Genomic DNA, 19297 nt, shown 5'->3' on the forward strand with positions numbered 1-19297 from the left:
CCACAACTACCAATATTTACAAGCAACTTTACAGAAAAACGAGCCCAAAGTAACTTATAATAAGCGGACGTGGCAACGCTGTCTGTGGCAACCTCCTTGTGTTGCGTCACCATGCTTTCCGCAGTACTCGTGGGAAGCATGGTACCTATTTGCTGCTCAGTGCTTAGATCCGGTTTAAAGCCCGCCTACCTGTATCCGGTAATTTCCACACACATTTACATGCACACACAGTTTGTTTCCGTATTCGCTCCAGACCGGATATGCCAACTGCAAAGTGAATTAAGCCCACAGTCTTCCATCTGCGGTTTCACGATCAAAGGGGGGCGGGGCCCAGCAAAACCCACGTTGATCACGTGTCATTACGTCGACGCTCATTGGAGAAACATGTCGGCATCCGAGACAACGACAAAGGTAGCACATCTTAATGCATCTTATAATGGAATGTAAAGTACATTAAGTGGATAATAATCCACCACCCGTGGCCTTTAATATCACAGCAGGAACACGGCAAGCGAATGGCAGCCTGTGGCTAATTGCAAGACATGTGAACCCTTTATTCTCTATGAATAGGCGATTTGAATCTTCTAGCTCGGAAGCGAGCTATGCTACAACCGCTAGCCTCTTAACGTAAAGATGTGTTGAATGAGTGAACAAAAGGACAGAATTTTGCCTTACAATTCTGCGATTGTTTCGTGTGCAGAAGCATGCGGGGTTGTAAACAGTGCTTTCCTATAACATGGCAAAAAAAAATGGCATATTCGCAGTTCTATAATGTGTTTTTATCATGCAGGGGCAAGGATTGAAACAACACTTTAAGCATTTAATTAACTCTGTCTAAGGCCAGACCGCACCAATGCAACTCCTTGCAACAAAACAGTTTTAAGACCAGTCCACTCCAATGCAACTCATTGCAACTGCCATTGGGGATAATGGTTGCAAGGAGTTGCTTTGGTCCAGTGCAACTCCTTGCAACCATTATCCCCAAAGGCTGTTGCTGGTGTTGTTGTGGACTTAAAACTGTTTTGTTTGTTGCAAGGAGTTGCATTGGTGCGGTCTGGCCTTAAGATTGTACAGAGGTGACTAAATGTCCATGCAAGCCCATGTAGTTACATTTGTTAAAATTTCAGTTAAAATGGATACATTGATGCTGGGGTTTTATAGTTTACTATTCTTCACCCAGCCATCCGTGCCTACTGCTAAATGGATGGCTTCTTTGTTGGTTATACCATTCCTGCCTGATGCATGCTTGTTTTCATCTCTAAGGAGCCTCCTGATGGAAATTCATTGGAGTTTCAGGCAGACCTGATAGCTAGTCCAGGAAAAGCGAAGGAAGGTATGTAATGTATGTATGTATGTATGTATGTATGTATGTATGTATGTATGCCTAATGCACAACATATCCTCAGTTGACTGACAAGTAGAGATATATGGTGGTTGGTTGGGTGGGTGAGAGAGAGAGTACAATAATATTTGTGTGTGTTCCTGTGTATTAGCTATTCAATGAGCTGTGGACGTTTATTATATTCTACGTATTGCAGGTTACCCCAACACAGTTTCCAAGGAGACACATCACATGGGCGGGCTCGCGTCGCTGTCACTGTTTCAGCAGCCTGGTAAAGATGCTGTTCAAGCCGGAGAGGAGGGTGATAAACCGCTGTCTCCTGCTGACCCAACACCAGGAAAAGCCGTTGCAGGTGAGATTTCAGTCCATACAGGTCCCATAAATGGCTATGAAGCACAAATACCATCAGTAGATGGGAGATGAGATCGTGTGGCTGTATGTTTGGCTATCTTCATTCCCTTAGTCTCTCTCTCTCCCTCCTTGTGTGTCTTTTTTTATGTAAAATAGAAACATAGTGTAGTGTCTGCACACTGGATCATGTTCCCATAGTGCATTTATTTAAGTGCCACCAAGGTGATGTCTTAATCAAATATATGCACTATGGGAGCATGAGCCAGTGTGTGTTTCTGTTTTAAAATTGTTTTTCTGTCCAGCACCTGGGATTATTTGTTTGTTCTTGTTTGGACAGGGTTTGTTTTGTGAATTTTACTTATTTTATGTAATCCATGGTCCTCTTGAATCTCTTCTGTCCCCTTCTTACAGGACATACAGCAAAGCCCCTTCCATCCCTTCCATCAACATCGTCCTCCTTGCTGTCCTCTCCCTCCACTTCCTCAGCGTTGTCCCCTGTCCGAGCCAAGATGAGTGTCTCTGGTCCTGGTAGCAGCAAATTACAGTTGCCACCTGCACCTCTCTCCTCTTCTTCAGGTTCCTCCACTCCCCCACATAAGATCCACCGGGCCCGTAAGACCATGAATAGACCACCTCCAATGCAGGTAAGCCCGTTCTTAGATGATTAACTAAGGGGTCAGTGTTTAGTAATGGTCTGTGTCCACAGAAAGCGTTTTTTGAGAGAAGGAACACTGTGGATATCATGTCACATATAACGTTTATTGATGCCCGCAACTTTCGAACCTATCAACCGTTGCTGTGCTTGAACGTCCTGTCATCTGCGTTATTAGTACAAATACTGTAGCTAAACAACGTAAACATGGACTTCTCATGGTTGTGATAACGATTTAAGATTGGGTTGTAAATTACCGGGTTGTCTGATAAAATCAGGGGGATCAAATCCCCGGTACTCCTCTCTAAAACTTGAACTATTGTCTGCTCGAAATGCCCAGACTGCTCCGGAAACAAAACGCTGGTCAACTCACGGAGAGTGCTGCAACGCGATGCTCTGGCGCTGGGAAGAGGAGCGCACCAATGCGTCTTTACTCTTTACTATAGAAATGCATGGCAGACGGGCACTGCCAGCTCAAAAACTGCTTACTGTGTGAACACAACCCTTAACAGTGTTTAAACGCTGGATATTGTTATTGCCACCAGTGATAATGTTTTGTAACTGTAAATTGACATTTGATATGACTTTGTGCTATACATAAGAGTTCATATTTCATCATGTTTGCATCATCCTGGAACATTTAAAAATGCAATTAATTAACAAATGAATTGAACTAATCAACCTGACACTTTCTCTCCATGGCTGAAAACAAGTCGAAGTTTTGTAGATTTATTTTTGTTGTTCATTTCTGAATTGTCTGCTTTTCTACTTGATTCACTAAATACATGAATTACAGATAAGTCGTGTTGAAGCACCGCCGCCGATTATACCCGTCATTCCATCAGGGCCTTCTGCATGCCTTTCCTCAGACAGTGAAATAGGTGAGTGGCAAAATATAATATACATAAATGTAATTGTAATGTTTTAAGGTGTAATGTTTATGTGGTTGTACATTCATACATAAATTCCTATTTGGTACACTTTATATTGTATCGTTGAGGTTTATGTTCTTTGCTTGTATTATCATCATGACAGTGCCTCTGTTTCCTAACAGCAGCAAAAAGGAGAAAATTGGGCATGTTATCTGACAGCACACCTGAGAAAACAGAGAAAGTTCCAGACAGAGCACTGAAGGTAATGTCAGCTTGGCAATGAATGAGTGATTGGGAATAATGCCAGTGACACAATTCAGTATGATTAGTTTCGTTTCAAAACAAGATGTTTGTGTAGTGTAAAGGTCCTTACACACCGGGGCGATTTTTTCATGCGAATAATACGTTTTTTAAAAAACCTTTATAAAGTCAATGCAAGCGTACATGGCGCGAAAAAGCGTCTTTTAATTATTCGGAACGAGTCCGAATTTTGCGTATATTCGCATATTCGCCGGTGTGTAACCGCCTTTAGTGTAAGAGATGCATATACCGGTGTAAGTGATCGCTGGCTAATAATAGAGAATTATCTACCTCCTGTTCCATTTGAGGTTATGAGCACGTTTGCTTCTTGTTTGTGATTTATTACAAACCCCAGGCAGAAAATATTTTCTGCAAGGAGGCGGTGCCTATTACCAAGGCAACGCCAGTGAAGAGCAATAGTTGGCTGGGGAACTTGGAGGAGAAGACAGCTGAGCAATGTCAGATCTTCTGTTCTCAAGTTAGAGACTCAGCTCCCAAGGTTATAAGCTTTGATTGGTTTACTCTCCTTTGATCGTTATCACTCAGTACAATAGAAAAGCACAGGTGCACTTTGTACAATTGAATGCTTAAGCATCACATGATTGTTTTATGCAACTATTTATTATGTTGGTGGTACATAAGTCAACTATAGCTGCATCTCTTTGTTTAAAATTTTACAGCCTGAAGATGGCGGGGTTGAAGCAAGGCTGCGTGCTAATGAGACAGAGGAGTCGGTGAACATGGAAGATGTGGTGAGTTCTGTCAGTTGCATGTTTCCTTAACGAATGACAGTATTATAGCTGCACTAAAATTGTCTTAAATTGGCACTGCATTGGTCTGCACCGGAATATTTCGTTTTCATTAATAGAGTGAATGGGAAAACAGTCAGCGAAGATAGCGATCTACAAACTCAACAAGTCACGATGCATTGTGAGCTTGGGTGAGATGACAGATTTAGCCAATTCTTCCTTCGGTTGCTGTTTTGTTTTTGTTTGCACTGTTTTGTATGAAGGCTCACTCACTAAATTCTTACATAATTAATTACCACAGCAACCAATGCAGATAGGTTGACGATGTGTTAATACACAAATCTGATGTGATCACTTACAAATAACAGGAGGGGGCCAAATACCACGGTCAATTACAAGTACTGTATATTGGGTTTAAGTGGTTAATCTACAGAAGTCAGGATGAAAGAAGCCTCTCCTGTAAAAAAATATATAAGGAATATAAATGCACAGATGAAGTTTGTCAGACAACTATGATGAACAGCAGTTGTGAGACAGTGTGCTCTGGACAGATTTGAACTTGGTCCCGCAGGACTCACAAGGAGCATGTGGTTAGTGCAATAACTGGCTTTGCACCAGGACACTGTCATTTAATAGATCAGTCGGTAGTGTTGACATGAGGATTAGGTTTTCATAATTCTGTTGATCAAAACAAAAGAAGTTTCATGGGGGTACTTATTTTTCACAGCAGTGTTTTTACGTTTACAAGGGAAATTGTGTGAAGTCAAGGTTTAAGATTGTTCTTTGAGAAAAAGTATTTTCTGCATAAAGCTTTATTGGATTTAAACCAACCAGCAACTCCTTTGCAGAGGACAGAGTCTGATGCACAGAGCCATGGCCAAGGTAAAACTGGGACCAGCGAGTTGCCGGGGGCGCAGACACGGGATGAAAGAGACGCTGTTGATAGGGTGGAGACAATTGGTGGTGAGTGAGGCAATAGAAGTATGGTACACTCACAGGTCTGGGAAACTGAAATCTGTAATTTGTTTAACATGACTTGATTTAATATTTGTAATCGTTAACTGTGTAGTTTGTAAGTATGACGAGCAAATATTAATCCAGCTGTGAAGTTGGGAAAATGTGTAAAAAGTAACTTCTATTAGGGCGTTGCTTGGCATTTCTCTGCTGTCTTTGTGTTTGAACAAATACAGACACAATACGTACACAATTACTGTGAAACAGGTACGATGCTTGGCATCAGGCCTGATAAAGTAAGACTTGGGACAACCAATAATATTGAGGGGAGTTGGGGAAGAAAATATATTGATTTCAGTTACATGTAATCAACTAAGAAAATACTACCGGTATGTGATTAAAAAGAAAAAGTCTTGAGTCGTGACTTTAGAATTGCCACTAAAGACTTGACATAAGACATGTCAACAGCTCAATGTGCGACCACTGAGTCACATAGTTCGATTTCCATGAGACACCATTTTCAATTGATTATATGTTATAGACTGTAAAAAGAGCAATCTACAGAGTGAACAGAAGATTGATGGTACAGGGCGATCATATTCTACGTACTTTCTTTTTAAATACACAATTAAAGTTCCTCATTTCACATGTTTTGCCAAAAGCTTGAATTTCAGGTAAACAGCATACCTGACTGGCAATTGACTAGTGTTACATGGCTTGTTTGGTAGTGGTTGAGGTAAAATACAATCAAAGTAGACAATTGAATAGCTCTGCATTCTGCATTGCATTGCTTAGCAGGCCATTGGGTTATACAGCTTTTTTGCGCTATAAGATATCACATATATGAACACACCCTGCCAGACCACTTCTGCATTTTTTAACATAATTGCAGGAAAACTTGACAGAAATGCTAACAAGGCATGCATTTTAATCCACATTCCCAGACCCTTTAACATTATTATTGTAAAGTTGTGGAGTGATACAAATTATTTATTTGGATTTATTTGATATGCACAACTTTTTTTGTATACATTTACAGAACATGTTAGTTATTTCCGAGGGAAACATTATGAGATAGTTGTTGTGCCGGTGAGGTAAGAAACCCTGGGGGGCTTATGTGAGAACCTCACCGTTTACATTACATATAATAAGAGTTATTTAATATTAAAAGCAAAGACGAACAGAAAAAATATATATATATAAAAAGTATATACATATACCTATGATAAAGGGTATAGGACAACTGATAAAAATAAAAGTACAAGACTGAGCAGAAGAGAACAAAGCAAAACAATTATGCTGTTACATATTCATGTGAATATAAGGATTAAATTATTTGGACGCTGGTCTAGTTTTCCATTTGGGTATTTAACTTACTTATTAGGCTTCTTGTATATTGTAAATTAGCTTTTGTATTTCAGTGAATTCAGAGGCTGCATTGTATTTAGTTTAATTTGGTATACTATGTTCTGGCTGTAGAAGTAACAGAAACAGCGGCTGCCTCAGGAAGGCCCAGTGAGTACACGGAGATCCCCTTGGGTGCTCTAGACATCGCTGCTGCAGACAGTCTGACACTCTCTCCTAATCACGGTAGGTGTATGCATTTTAAGATTGGACTGATGCTGCGTTCAACCTAGCGGCGACAAAGCAACAAGCTATAAGTCATTTTCAATGGAAGCCAGCTACAAACTGATGCCCGACACTGGCACTGCAGGACGGGCGTGACACGCTACAAAAAACATTTGAGCTGGCATCAACTTTCTTCAGTGACGCAGTGAAGCGTCAATCAATCTTATGTTTTTGTTTCACCATTTCCACTTCCCTTCTCTCTCCCCGTAATTCCTGCTCCGTTCCGCAAAAGGAAGAAAAACAAATTCTTGCCGTTAACCAGTTCCCTGTGATATTTAACCCTACCCTTTTCATTTACACATTTACACTCAAACAGCAAATGGGCAGCAATGTAGCTGGCCACACTTGGTTGTTTTGTAGCCTTTATCACTGCTAGTGTGAACGCAGCATGAAACCCTCAGCTTAAATGTTTTTATTGTGTGGGCGGGGGTATTTGTATATTGTCATCTCTCCCAATGTCACTTATTGCGTATACCCTCAAACTATATGCAATTAGTAGTCTTTGATAATGTAATGAGATGTTTCACATTGATTGGAGTTAGGTCTAATCTAGTCTTCTTCTATGTGTCTGTAGAAGGAAGTGATGTAGGGGAGACAGACCGGCTGGAGGAGCTGCCTCTGTGCAGCTGCAGGATGGAGGCACCCCGTGTCGACAGCACCGGTCAACACATCACCAGGCAATGCATGGCCACTGAGAGCATCAATGGGGAGGTGTGTCAGTATTATCGATTGTGTGGGGTTATATAGTATATGCATGTGTGCTTGAATCCTAATAACCTGCAAGTAATGTATTCTAGTGTTTCTATCAATTGAACGCCAATCGCAACCACCCAAATCACCATCATTTTCTTCTGTTGTTTCTCAGCTGAGAGGTTGTACCAACTCAACTGTGAAGGGGGAGACCATGCGGCCGTCCAGTCGTGTTCCGCTCATGCTGCTCTGCGACAACCATCGTTCACACATGGTCAAACACCACTGCTGCCCTGGATGTGGATTCTTCTGCCTTGCAGTAAGGCTTTTTTTTACGCCATATCCTTTTGTCATTAAAATGTAAAGACTTCCATTGTGTTGCTGAGCATTCAAGTATACTGTACTTGATGTGTCTGCATTGCATAGCTGGCCATTTCCTTTTCAATCGCTGAACGTGAATGTCACGCCTTTCCCAATTTTTACTACACAGTAAGTTAACTCACACGTCCTTTCTATCTCTCTGTCTGTCTCATCCTCATTTACTCTCATCCTCATTTACTCTCTCCCTTCATTCAGGGCACCTTCCTGGAGTGTTGCCCTGACCAGCGCATCGCTCACCGCTTCCATCGCGGCTGCGTGACGGTGCTAGGCGGCAGCCGCAGCAGAGCAAACGGCGGCGGCATGCTCTTCTGCCCCCACTGCGGCGAGGACGCCTCCGAGGCGCAGGAGGTCACCATCCCCTCCTCCGCCGCTACGGTCGTCACCATGACGGCCTCCTCCACCACCACTCCTTCCCTTCCTCCCCGCGTCCCGTTGAACTTGACACCGTCCCTAACAGCCTCCACGGGAGGCATGAAGAATGGAAAGAGGCCAGAGGGCCCTGTCAGGTAAAGAAAGGGGATGGAGAAATCCCCCAGAAATCTCTTTAGGTTTGTCAAATGTGTACCTCTCAGAGGAAAGTCAATTAACTTTAAAAAGTCAGTTGTCAGCTTATTATGTCAAAAATGTGTTGTTTCGCTGCTAGTGTTGGATTGCTTTTACTTATGGGTTTATATTAAAATGTTGCCCCCCCCCCATTTGTAGATGCTGGGATCTCTGTCTGATCTCTTTCTGATGCAAACATGTAATTAGTTGATTTGAAGTTCAATAGAAAATGTATACTAATTTTAACATACCTGCATAATCACTTTCATCTCAGCATATTTGAGCTCCCCGCAAAGCATGCTTTGAATGCTCCATAAGGTGTAGCAGGATTATTGCATTACAGATTAAGTATGATTGTGGCATAAGAGAGGGGTCAATAGGGGATGAAAGGGGAATGAATACAGTGATTGTTAGTTAAGTGTGTTTACCTTGCGCAGCATTGTTAGATTCAGCTTGAATGAAGCCCTATAACTCCTAACCATATTCTTTTCCATCTCTTCTCTCAGTGCACGTATGCGTAGTCATGGTGTGGTGATACGAGAAGCGGAGCAGCAGCAGCAGCAGACCCAGCCTGTGGCCTCAGCAGGGCCCTTGGGCACTGTCCCCTCAGCGGAGGAGGGAGTGGACAGCGTGGGGCCCTCCCTGTGTCTGCCCAACGGGAAACACATCTGCCCAAGTGCACTTCCTCCTGGACCCAGTAGGGCAGCGCTACAGAAAGCCATTCTCACACAGGACAGTGAGAGGTGGGGATTTGAATTTGAATTGTATTGGTAGATAGGTAACTGAGGCTTCTAGTTTGATGGCGGTAACGTTAATGTTTATTGGCAGTGTGATTGATTGGTTTGGAATTTTGACAACACAGCAGTGAAATCTGTCAGAGCCGATATTAACGGAATAAAAAGGTGAGCACGCAACAAGAACACTGGCTTTTATTGCATTTGATATCGCCATTATATTTTTCGGGGCAGTGGGATATAATAATAAGTTTATGCCCACAGTTCTATGGAATCTTGGTGCCAACAGGATATTTTGCAAGTGCCTGTGTGTAACTGGGAGAACGAGTAGTTATCGTACAAGTCCGCCCTCAAACTAGAATCGTGATAGTCTAATCTGATTTCATCAAACGGTAAAAAGTTAGATATTGGTTGTTGTAAAAGTCTGATCTGCTGATACATACAGATTTTATTTCAATGATATATTGTACAATTTAGCTGTCATTATTTGAGAATGTAAGAACACAAATTCATTCCCCCTCCTTTTTTACGATTATCCAGGAGAAAGAAATTAAGGTTCCATCCCCGCCAACTCTACCCTGCTGCTAAGCAAGGCGAGGTGCAGAGAGTTCTGCTCATGCTGAGTGAGTTTTACATCAACCTTATTGTGTACTTTTTCTCATATTTAATCAAACTGTCAGCTGTGCGTGTTCACTGACACTGACTATACAGTAAAAAAAAGTGCATAGTGCTTAAAACTGACATTGCGTGTTCCAGTGGAAGGCATAGATGCCACCTACCAGCCTGACTCCCAGAACAGACGCTCTGCTCTCCATGCTGCTGCTCAGAGAGGCCTGTTGGAGGTCTGTTACATGCTGGTACAGGTGAGAGATCTTCACTATACGTTGTTGTCCTTCTTCCAAGAAGAATGAGACTACTGCAATTTTTTCTTTGCTTCTTTATTTCCAAGATTGTTGAATGAAGTGAGATGAGAGGAAAAAAAGGGAAGGATAACAGAATGGATTCAGGCCCTTTCCTTATTGTACGCAAGCAGTTTCATAAGCAGTCTTTTTCGACAAAAGTGCTTTCATATTGGGTATTTTTCTCGAAGCTGGGTTACAGAAATCTCTCTACAAATCTATTTAAAAAATATTGTATACTTTTTTGTCTTGCTGGTGGCAGGGCAGTGTTGGTTAGTCTGTCTGTTTACTTTAACAAAACAACACACCTCAAAAACCACTGGCTGGATTGCCATGGAATTTTCTGTGCGCCTTCATGCTCTCCAAAGGCCGGTCCTGCTTACTCTCGTGACACCATGCTCTTTACTCTAGTGCCATCATTAGGCCAAAATGTTGATTGCACACCAGATCCTATTGCGAGATATCTACAAATGTAATTAGGGGCAGATGTCTTGAAACTTGCCAAGTGCAGTGCATTCATGCTCCACAGAAGTTGGAATCTGCAGAATATTTTGACCCCATGGCCTTTCCTCTAGCATCACCCTTAGGCCAAAAGTTAAGATATCTCAAAATCTAAAGGAAACATTGCCATGAAACCTGCGTGCATTCATGCTCCCTGGAGGATGAACTTCAACCATTTGGCCCCATGGCCCATCACCCTCATGCTATAATGGTAACTCTGCACACAATTAATTATAATCTTATAATCATATTGCAGAACGAACCCTACAGAGTTTGGTGAGCCCATGGCTTTTCCTCTAGTGCCCTTAGTTGTATGTACAATACAGTAAGGAACAGCACATCCTTTTGGAGTTTCTCCTAATCTTGTTTTTACTTTCTGTATATTGATTTTAGGCATTGTACTCTTATAGAGGCAGTAGAGTGCAGGAGTAAATATCATATCTTGGTTGGTATGCACAGGCAGGTGCTAAATTGGATGCCCAAGACAAAGCCATGAGGACCCCTCTGTTGGAGGCGATCATCAACAACTTTGTGGATGTGACCCGCTACCTGATCCAGAGTGGTGCCTGCGTCTATCATACTGTGAGTGTCTATAAAACCTAAATTAAAGCTACAATCCATGATCCATCACATTAATGTCGTTATTGCACTCTTCAGAAGGAGAGAGTAATTCCGACCAAACTACAATAAAGATTGGAGCACATCTAGTGTCCAATCCGGTGTGCCATCTGCTTCAAATAGCTATTCATCATTGTCAACCAGGAGGTGTCCTACCCCACACCAGGGTCAACATTTCTCAATGGAAGAATAAGGATCACAATGATCACTGCAGATGTGCTAGTTGTATTAACCCATTTACACCTATACGTTGTTATACCTTTTATGCTGGGAACGCCTCTGTGTCATTTTAGTTGATGCTATATATTTATATGAACATAATTTGTAAATAAAAATCTGACTTTTTTCAGAAAACCAAGGCGTTTTTAGAATCAACCTCTGGTTTAAATGAGTAATCTACAGATTGACTTAATTTAATTGATTAACATTATTACTGGTAGAACTGAAAATATTGTGCTATTTTACTCCGGTGTTCTACAAAGAAACAATTTTGGTGTAGCTGTCACATACTATCAGTCTTTGATCTTCTAGTTTGAGGGTCGTAAACTTTGATGTTTATCGGCAGTGCTATTGACCAGCTCCAGCAATGAATTTCATAAATCACTTTGTAAACACAGCCAGAGGTGATAATCACGACCTTTCTAGTTTGCTGTGTGTTAACAGTTACCACTGTGTGCTCCATGTCTCTTCCCTTCATTTCTTCATGGTCACCAGGAGGATGACGGGTACACTGGTCTCCATCACGCAGCCAAGTTGGGAAACCTGGGCATTGTTAAAATGCTACTGGAGACAGGGCAAGTGGATATCAATGCACAGGTGAGATGAGAGTCAGACCAACCTGCTAAAGTGTGTATGTATGTGTGTGTGTGTGTGTGTGTGTGTGTGTGTGTGTGTGTGTGTGTGTAACTATTTTTTGAATTTCAGTGTAATTGATTCCTGTAGACCACAATTCCTGTAAAGACCTTTCTGTTTGGCGCTGCATTTTAGTTAGGGTTGTTCGTTTTTTCTGCTCTTTAATTTTAGTCACTTATTTTTTGTTTTCTTTGTATTCATTCCATTCAAATGTCTTCTTATAATTTGTTTCTTTTGCACTCTCTTAATGTTTAATTTTCACCGTGGGTTTTTTGGATCAAATCCCTCATTCATAGCCTGTAGCCTCAGCTCCTCTATGTGGTCCCATTTCAACAATAATTGACAACCCAATGACATGACTGCATTGACTTTTTGCTCTTGAACATGAGTTCTCTGACTTCAGTGCTTGCTTACTTATTTACTTATAGTTGAGATTTTGCCCATTAGGGAATTTAACTCAGAACTGTGTGTGTGTTTGCCATCTCAGGACACTGGCGGCTGGACGCCGATCATCTGGGCTGCAGAACACAAACATTTGGATATCATCAGAGCACTGCTGAACCGAGGAGCTGATGTTACAATCAAGGATAAGGTCAGTCACTGACCAGTACAATACTGCCCATTGATGGATCAATTCTGGGGCGGAAGCAAAACACACTGCGCTGCCTTAATTTGATGTTACATATTTTCTTTATTTTTTTTGTTACTATGACTCTACTTACTACCACCACCACTGGATCTTACCTGATTCTTTGTCAACCCGAAGATGATCTGTAACATTCTACGTACATAGAGGAACGACTTCATAATGACTTCCTGCAGTTCTCTTAACCACTTAAACCCTTTAGACTTAGTAAACTGGACCTGAGTTTGCTCTGTACTTGTACCACGGCATTCCATCTAAACCAAATCTCTGTCACCAAACATGCATCTACAAGCTGTGAGCTTGTAGATCGCCTATGGATGCTGGGGTTCAAGTGGTTAATGCCCAGGAAGTCTCTCCTCATGACTGATTCTTATTATTTTTGTATCTATACATATATATCGTCTCTGTCAGGTGGAAACCTCATATGTTACAACTGTTACTTTTCAGGATTCAAATTTAAAAATGGCAAAAGTAGCAGATCTACAAGCTCAAAACTTTCGAGCTTGTGGATCTGGTACTTTTGATGCTCTTGTGTGACGCTGTAGGGAGATCACGTAGGGCATTCATTTACGGGAAAAAAAACAAAAAACGTTTGAATATGGAGATGGGAGGTTTCTGCCTGACAGCAACGTTATATTTCTCCCTTCATCCTGCTTCCCTCCAGGAAACGAACGTGTGTCTGCACTGGGCGTCGTTTGCTGGGAGTGTGGATATAGCTGAGCTGGTGTTGAACGCCGGCTGCTCCCTGGCCTCAGTCAACATGCATGGAGACACGCCCCTCCACATCGCTGCTAGAGAGGGCTTCCTGGAATGTGTTACGTGAGTGGCTCCTCGCAGGCCCTATTTTCTAGTTGACTTTGGGGGATTTTTTAATTTATTTAGCATTTTGCTTTTGAATTTCTTTTTCAATCGCAAACATAGCATTTAGTAATAGTAATATTGGCCCCACGTCTTGGGGATTTACTTGTCACAGTACATTTTGCACATACGTGAAATTTGTCCTCTGCATTTTACCCATCCTATAACAACTATGTGAGCAGCCATATGTGGCGCTCGGGGAGCAATTAGGGGTTAAGAGTCTTGCTCAGGGACACACATCGACACATTGCTGGCCTGGCCTGGAATCGTACCTGGGACACCAGGGCCTCTGGCTCCCCCAGGCGGGCTCACTAACCACTCAGCTATGGCCGCCCCGTTTATAATGTTTATAATTATGCATCTACAAGCTCACAACGTGTCACATTGAGAGCTTGTAGATTGACTATGTTTGCTATTTTTGTGCAACACTGTTGTATGATGAAGTATTAAATAAGGCTTATGTGGTTAATTAGACTAATCAATTTAGTTTATTATAAAAAGTAAAGGCTTTTTTTCCTTCCTCAATTCGTCAAAAAAAATAATAATCACTAATTGGCAAAAACGTGCTTCTTGATTATTTGACTAATAGAAAAACTAATAATAATAACAGAATAATCGCTAAGAAAATAATCGATAGTTGCAGCCCTAATTCAGGCTCATATAATATTGTCCACCAGAGATAGGGCAAAGTGAGTTTTGTTGGTCAATGTTTATCCTCAACTGACTGACCAAAGGACAAATATGGGTCAAGTTTTTGTGAGGTTTTCATTGTTCATTCACTCTACACTTTTGATTCGTTCATTGTCGTACCTCTTAATAAAACTCAATGTATTTGCTCTGGTTTCAAGGTTATTCCTCTCCAGAGGGGCAGACATTGACATCATGAACCGGGAAGGAGACACAGCCCTCACCCTGGCTCGACCAGACACGCCTGTCTGGGTGGCACTCCAAATCAACAGGAAGCTGCGAAGGGGGGTAGCCAATCGGATACTTCGAACAGAGAGAATCATTTGCAGGTAGGTCATTACATTACTTACTGGCCATGATGTTTGGTCTGTCCAGTATTTTATCAAGCAACCACATTTCTAGACTAGAATACGACCTCCTAATGCGCTCTGGCTACCTGACAGCAGACATAAAAGAGGAATGTTTGCCATGATGTGTCAAGTGTGTTTTGAACTGCTACTTCCTGGGCTACATTTGTTTTTATGTTGTGGAATGCCTATTTTTGTTCTGATGTTTGACTCTGTTAGTTTATTTGAACCATTTTCCTCCTCTGTTCCAGTGACATAGCACAGGGATATGAGAACGTCCCCATCCCTTGTGTCAATGCAGTGGACGATGAAGGCTGCCCCTCAGACTACAAATATGTGTCGGAGAACTGTGAAACTTCAGCAATGAACATAGATCGCAACATCACACACTTGCAGGTATTTAGATGTCAAATGCTCTCTCTCGCACTCCCTGATTCTTTACCTCTATCTGTTTGTTTTTCCCCACACACCCTCTCTTTTGATGTCCAGGACACACACAGCAGGTGGTGTATTTTTTTTATGAAGCAATACAGCTCTCACTCTGTCTTCTCTTCCCACAGCATTGTAGCTGTACAGATGACTGCTCATCTAGTAACTGTCTATGTGGACAGCTCAGTATCCGCTGCTGGTATGACAAGGTGAATGAAAACTGCCATATAATCAGAATATTTGATACATTTTATACAGGGAGGTTAATTTTACTTTGGTGCATCTGGCTCATGTTCAAGGGTGGGAACTGGGGAGTCAGGTGGGGAAGGTGATCTAGTGTCTGTCGCTACACTAATGACTCTTACAGGTTGGTCAGGCGCCTGTTTACTGAGAGCTGATCTGGCCTCACCTGCGCCTTCCCTAAGACCAACCAGTAGGGGGCAGTAGCAACCAGGGAGGGACTACAATACAAAGGGACTTGGGAATTGACAGAATTACTAAATTGGGAGAAAATAATTGAAAAGAAAGTGAAATTAATCTCAGTTTTTGTTCTCTCTCTCTCTCTCTCACCAGGATCAGCGGTTGCTTCAAGAGTTCAACAAGATTGAACCCCCGCTCATATTTGAATGTAATCTGGCGTGTGCCTGCTACCGGACATGCAAGAACAGAGTGGTCCAGGCAGGCATCAAGTAAGAATTTGGCTATCTAGTACAGCCCAAATGAAAGCACCATTGGCCAAACAAATAGAGAGACAGTGTTGCACTGAACTACATTGTACAAGGCAAGACTACAACTTGGTCATATTGTGAAACTTTTTGTGTCCCTTCTTGTTTAATGTTATATTTGCTTTTTTTATATTTACTTTTTTTTCCTGGGGTCTTCATTATCTATAAACAATTTCCTGTGTTCTCCATTCAGAGTTCGTCTGCAGCTCTATAGAACAGAGAAGATGGGCTGGGGAGTAAGAGCCTTACAGGACATTCCCCAAGGCAGCTTCATTTGCGAGTAAGTGTGTGTACGTGTACGTGTATATGTGTGATGCGCATGCGCACATAAGTAAGTACATGTCTATTAGTTTGTCATGCATTAGTGCTAAAGTAAATGTGTTCTAATATACTGATTATGCAATCACACATCATTACGCATGCAGCACTGAAATTCTTTATTTTAAGACGATGCTGTTGGGCTATATAAAATGTTTTCTTATGTTGCTCCTTTATGTCAAAATATAAAAAATATAATGCTGACGTGTTCTTTGGCTACATTGTTAAATGCATTGATGTATTGACATTTTTTATTATCCATTTTTTAACAAATCTTTAAAAAAAAAACGAATCATTCCCGACTTTCTGGCCAGCAACTTAAAAATTCTAGCATGACCTCTGATACTGTACATACAGTATATACATGCATACATGCAGTATATGTATGGGTTCATAATATACATATACTCTTCTGTCAAGCTAATGTTCAGTCATAGTGAATTATTATTTATGTAATTATTACCGTTTGATTTCACTCTTTTTACACAGATATGTGGGGGAGCTGATCTCTGATGCAGAAGCTGATGTGAGAGAAGATGACTCCTACCTGTTTGATCTGGACAACAAGGTAAGCAATAGCAACTTCAGCCCCCTTCCTTTACTACAGGTGCCCACAAATGTTTTTGCACCAAGAACCACTTTCATATAGTCAACATTTTAGTCAAACTTTGCTTTTTGAGGGTCTTTGAGGGTGGTTGGGAGATAATGCGCGATATCCACTGACAGCGAAGCTATGTGATCGTTCCTGTTAGACTTGAATGCAGCCACTTTATCTGCCAACTTGAACAGTCGGTGTGGCCATTACGTATGGTTGTGAATATTTATAGCTCCCAAGCCTCCCGTGTTATTAATACATCACATGAACATGTACATCACACTGAGTGTAGACTTGGAAATGATGATGAATCTCACTTTCCAGCTGTTGTACTGTATTTTGTTCATTGTACTTGAGCACAGACTGCAAAGAGAGGAAATGTGCTGGGTTGGGAGAATTTAATCTCTGACATACCTTGCAGCCTTGCATGTTAATATTAACATTAAACTCCTTGTTTAGATGCTGGATTGACTGGAAGGCTGTCATGCACAATGCGTTGCAATGTGTTGTACAGTAACTACTGTCTATTGTTTTCTTAAGTACCCAAAACAAATAAGTAGTGAGAGATGGTACTGTAGCTAGAGACTGGCCCGAGGGCAGCTGTTCTACAGATGCATAATTGTTGTGAATATTATATATAAAATAAAATAAAACTCCTTTCCATGCGGTGGTTTCAGATGTTTTCACATAAGACAGAAAATTAATTCTACGCTGCAGCTGTCAATAAATAATGCACTCCCATTCAGAGCTACTGGGTGTGTGGGTGTGCCGTTTATTAACTTTATTCAGAGGCTGTTTCTGTTTGGTCTGTCACTTCTAGGATGGGGAGGTGTACTGTATCGATGCCCGCTACTATGGCAACATCAGCCGCTTCATCAACCACCTGTGTGACCCCAACCTAATCCCAGTGCGAGTGTTTATGCTGCACCAGGACTTGAGGTTTCCCCGCATCGCCTTCTTCAGTTCTAGGGATATCCTCACTGGACAGGAGCTAGGGTAAGAAAGCACTGAAGTCTACTACAGTCAAGTTTTGTGAATACACCCTTTCTCTTCTTAGGAGCATCCCTGGCTAATAAAAGAAATAAAATATTGAAGGTGTTTTTATTTTTCTATTTTAGTTTTAGAGGGCTTATAGGAGGCTTATTAGCAAGGGATCCTTTTAACATTTACTTGTCCACATGTTTGCTAAGCAAGAAAGATGTTACGGCACATGGGGGAAAAAAAGAATGGTTTTGCAGGGACAAATATATCATAATACTGTTATGTATATACTGTATATATACACCACCAGGTATTTATGTTGAATATGACACCCTATTTGTTTTCTTCATCAGGTTTGACTATGGTGATCGCTTTTGGGACATCAAGAGCAAGTATTTCACCTGTCAATGTAACTCAGAGAAATGTAAACACTCGGCTGAGGCCATCGCCTTGGAACAGAGCAGGCTCGCTCGGCTGGAAGCCTGCCCAGAAGGAGGACCTGATCTTGGGATGACCATGCTAGGAAGCTCTTAGGCCTTGATGGACCCTTGGTCTGAAACATTTTCAGTTTTACATACACAAAGGACCATATTGGAAATAAACTGTTGGGGTGTATTGTGTCATCCTGACATGTTGTCTTTTGTCAATATATTTCTTTTTTTACTATGTGGTGAATTCAGTCAATCAAATCACTGTCACACTAAAGGATTTCTTTAAACTGTTGCATTGGATCATAGTCCTTACAAGTTTTGTTCCTCTTTATATGATATTTTGTACTATACAGTATATGTTTACTGTAATGTCAACATTCTCTTTTGCCATAAGAAATAAATTATATGCACTAGGAATCAGCTGTGGAATTTCAATGGTACTCATTGACAACTGTGCCAAGAGACGGTTCATGTCGACAGGATAATATGGGAATAGGTCAAACTGAAGAGTGGACTTGAGGGCAGCATTCATATCTGAACATGTTTCTGTAAGCTTTGTTGTTGAACATTTATGTACTGTATTTGTTTTGTTTAGCACATATTCAATTTAATAAATTTGTTTATGCTTTTTAGAAATAACGGTCCGAATTTGTCATTCTGATTTGAGAATCAAATAATTGCCCCTTATCTGTCTTTGTGGTGCTTTCCACTAGATAAAATAAGTAATACTTTAATGCCTCCAAAGGGAAATTTGTGGTGGACTGTCCTGCAGTTCCGTTGAAGATAAAAGCTATACAGCAACATCTCGGCAACAAATAGCTTTTATGTAACTGCTTGCACACTTCTGACAATGGTGCCATATTACACAACCCTCATGGCCCACATCTTACATTACCTCTTACTGTTGTGGTGACATTATTGTAAAACCCCCATGGCCAACAACCTAATTACTGTACCTGGTTGGCACAGCAGCAATTCCCAACCTGCAAAGAGATTGCAAGTGGGCCCTCAAATCTACAGTATTTAAATGATAAACTGTGTCTCTGCACTAAACCAAGGATGGCTGTATCATCATCTGAGAACTAAATCATGAAAAATACAATAGGCTAAATACAGTAAAGAGGGTGGCGTAACTTTTTATATTTGCACAGATATCAATGACAGGTATGCCTGGCCTGGTTCAAGCCCATATGTTTTACAGTCATGGCTTACA

At 41.3% G+C, this 19297-nt stretch overlaps 1 protein-coding gene across 4 annotated transcripts; it reads left to right on the forward strand.

Moving 5' to 3' along the window:
- The first annotated feature begins 382 nt into the window (after window positions 1-382).
- Window positions 383-18676, forward strand: ehmt2 (euchromatic histone-lysine N-methyltransferase 2). 4 transcript variants are annotated; one of them, XM_080442314.1, is made up of 28 exons: window positions 383-411; window positions 1264-1333; window positions 1539-1694; window positions 2105-2337; window positions 3142-3226; window positions 3400-3479; window positions 3873-4016; window positions 4198-4269; window positions 5115-5229; window positions 6700-6810; window positions 7424-7560; window positions 7715-7858; window positions 8116-8426; window positions 8970-9206; window positions 9738-9820; window positions 9954-10060; window positions 11057-11179; window positions 11930-12031; window positions 12555-12659; window positions 13378-13532; window positions 14420-14587; window positions 14857-15001; window positions 15166-15243; window positions 15608-15723; window positions 15953-16039; window positions 16567-16645; window positions 17493-17668; window positions 18007-18676. In XM_080442314.1, the coding sequence occupies exons 1-28, from the start codon at window positions 385-387 to the stop codon at window positions 18185-18187; spliced, it is 3627 nt and encodes a 1208-aa protein (XP_080298440.1). In that variant the 5' UTR covers window positions 383-384; the 3' UTR covers window positions 18188-18676. The 4 variants fall into 4 exon arrangements, with proteins under 4 accessions (XP_080298440.1, XP_080298441.1, XP_080298442.1 ...); XM_080442315.1 differs by having other exon boundaries at window positions 3403-3479; XM_080442316.1 differs by lacking the exon at window positions 3873-4016.
- Window positions 18677-19297: the final 621 nt, after the last annotated feature.

The sequence above is a fragment of the Gymnoscopelus braueri genome (assembly GCF_963280865.1).
Source record: "Gymnoscopelus braueri genome assembly, chromosome: 11".
Lineage (NCBI taxonomy): Eukaryota > Metazoa > Chordata > Actinopteri > Myctophiformes > Myctophidae > Gymnoscopelus > Gymnoscopelus braueri.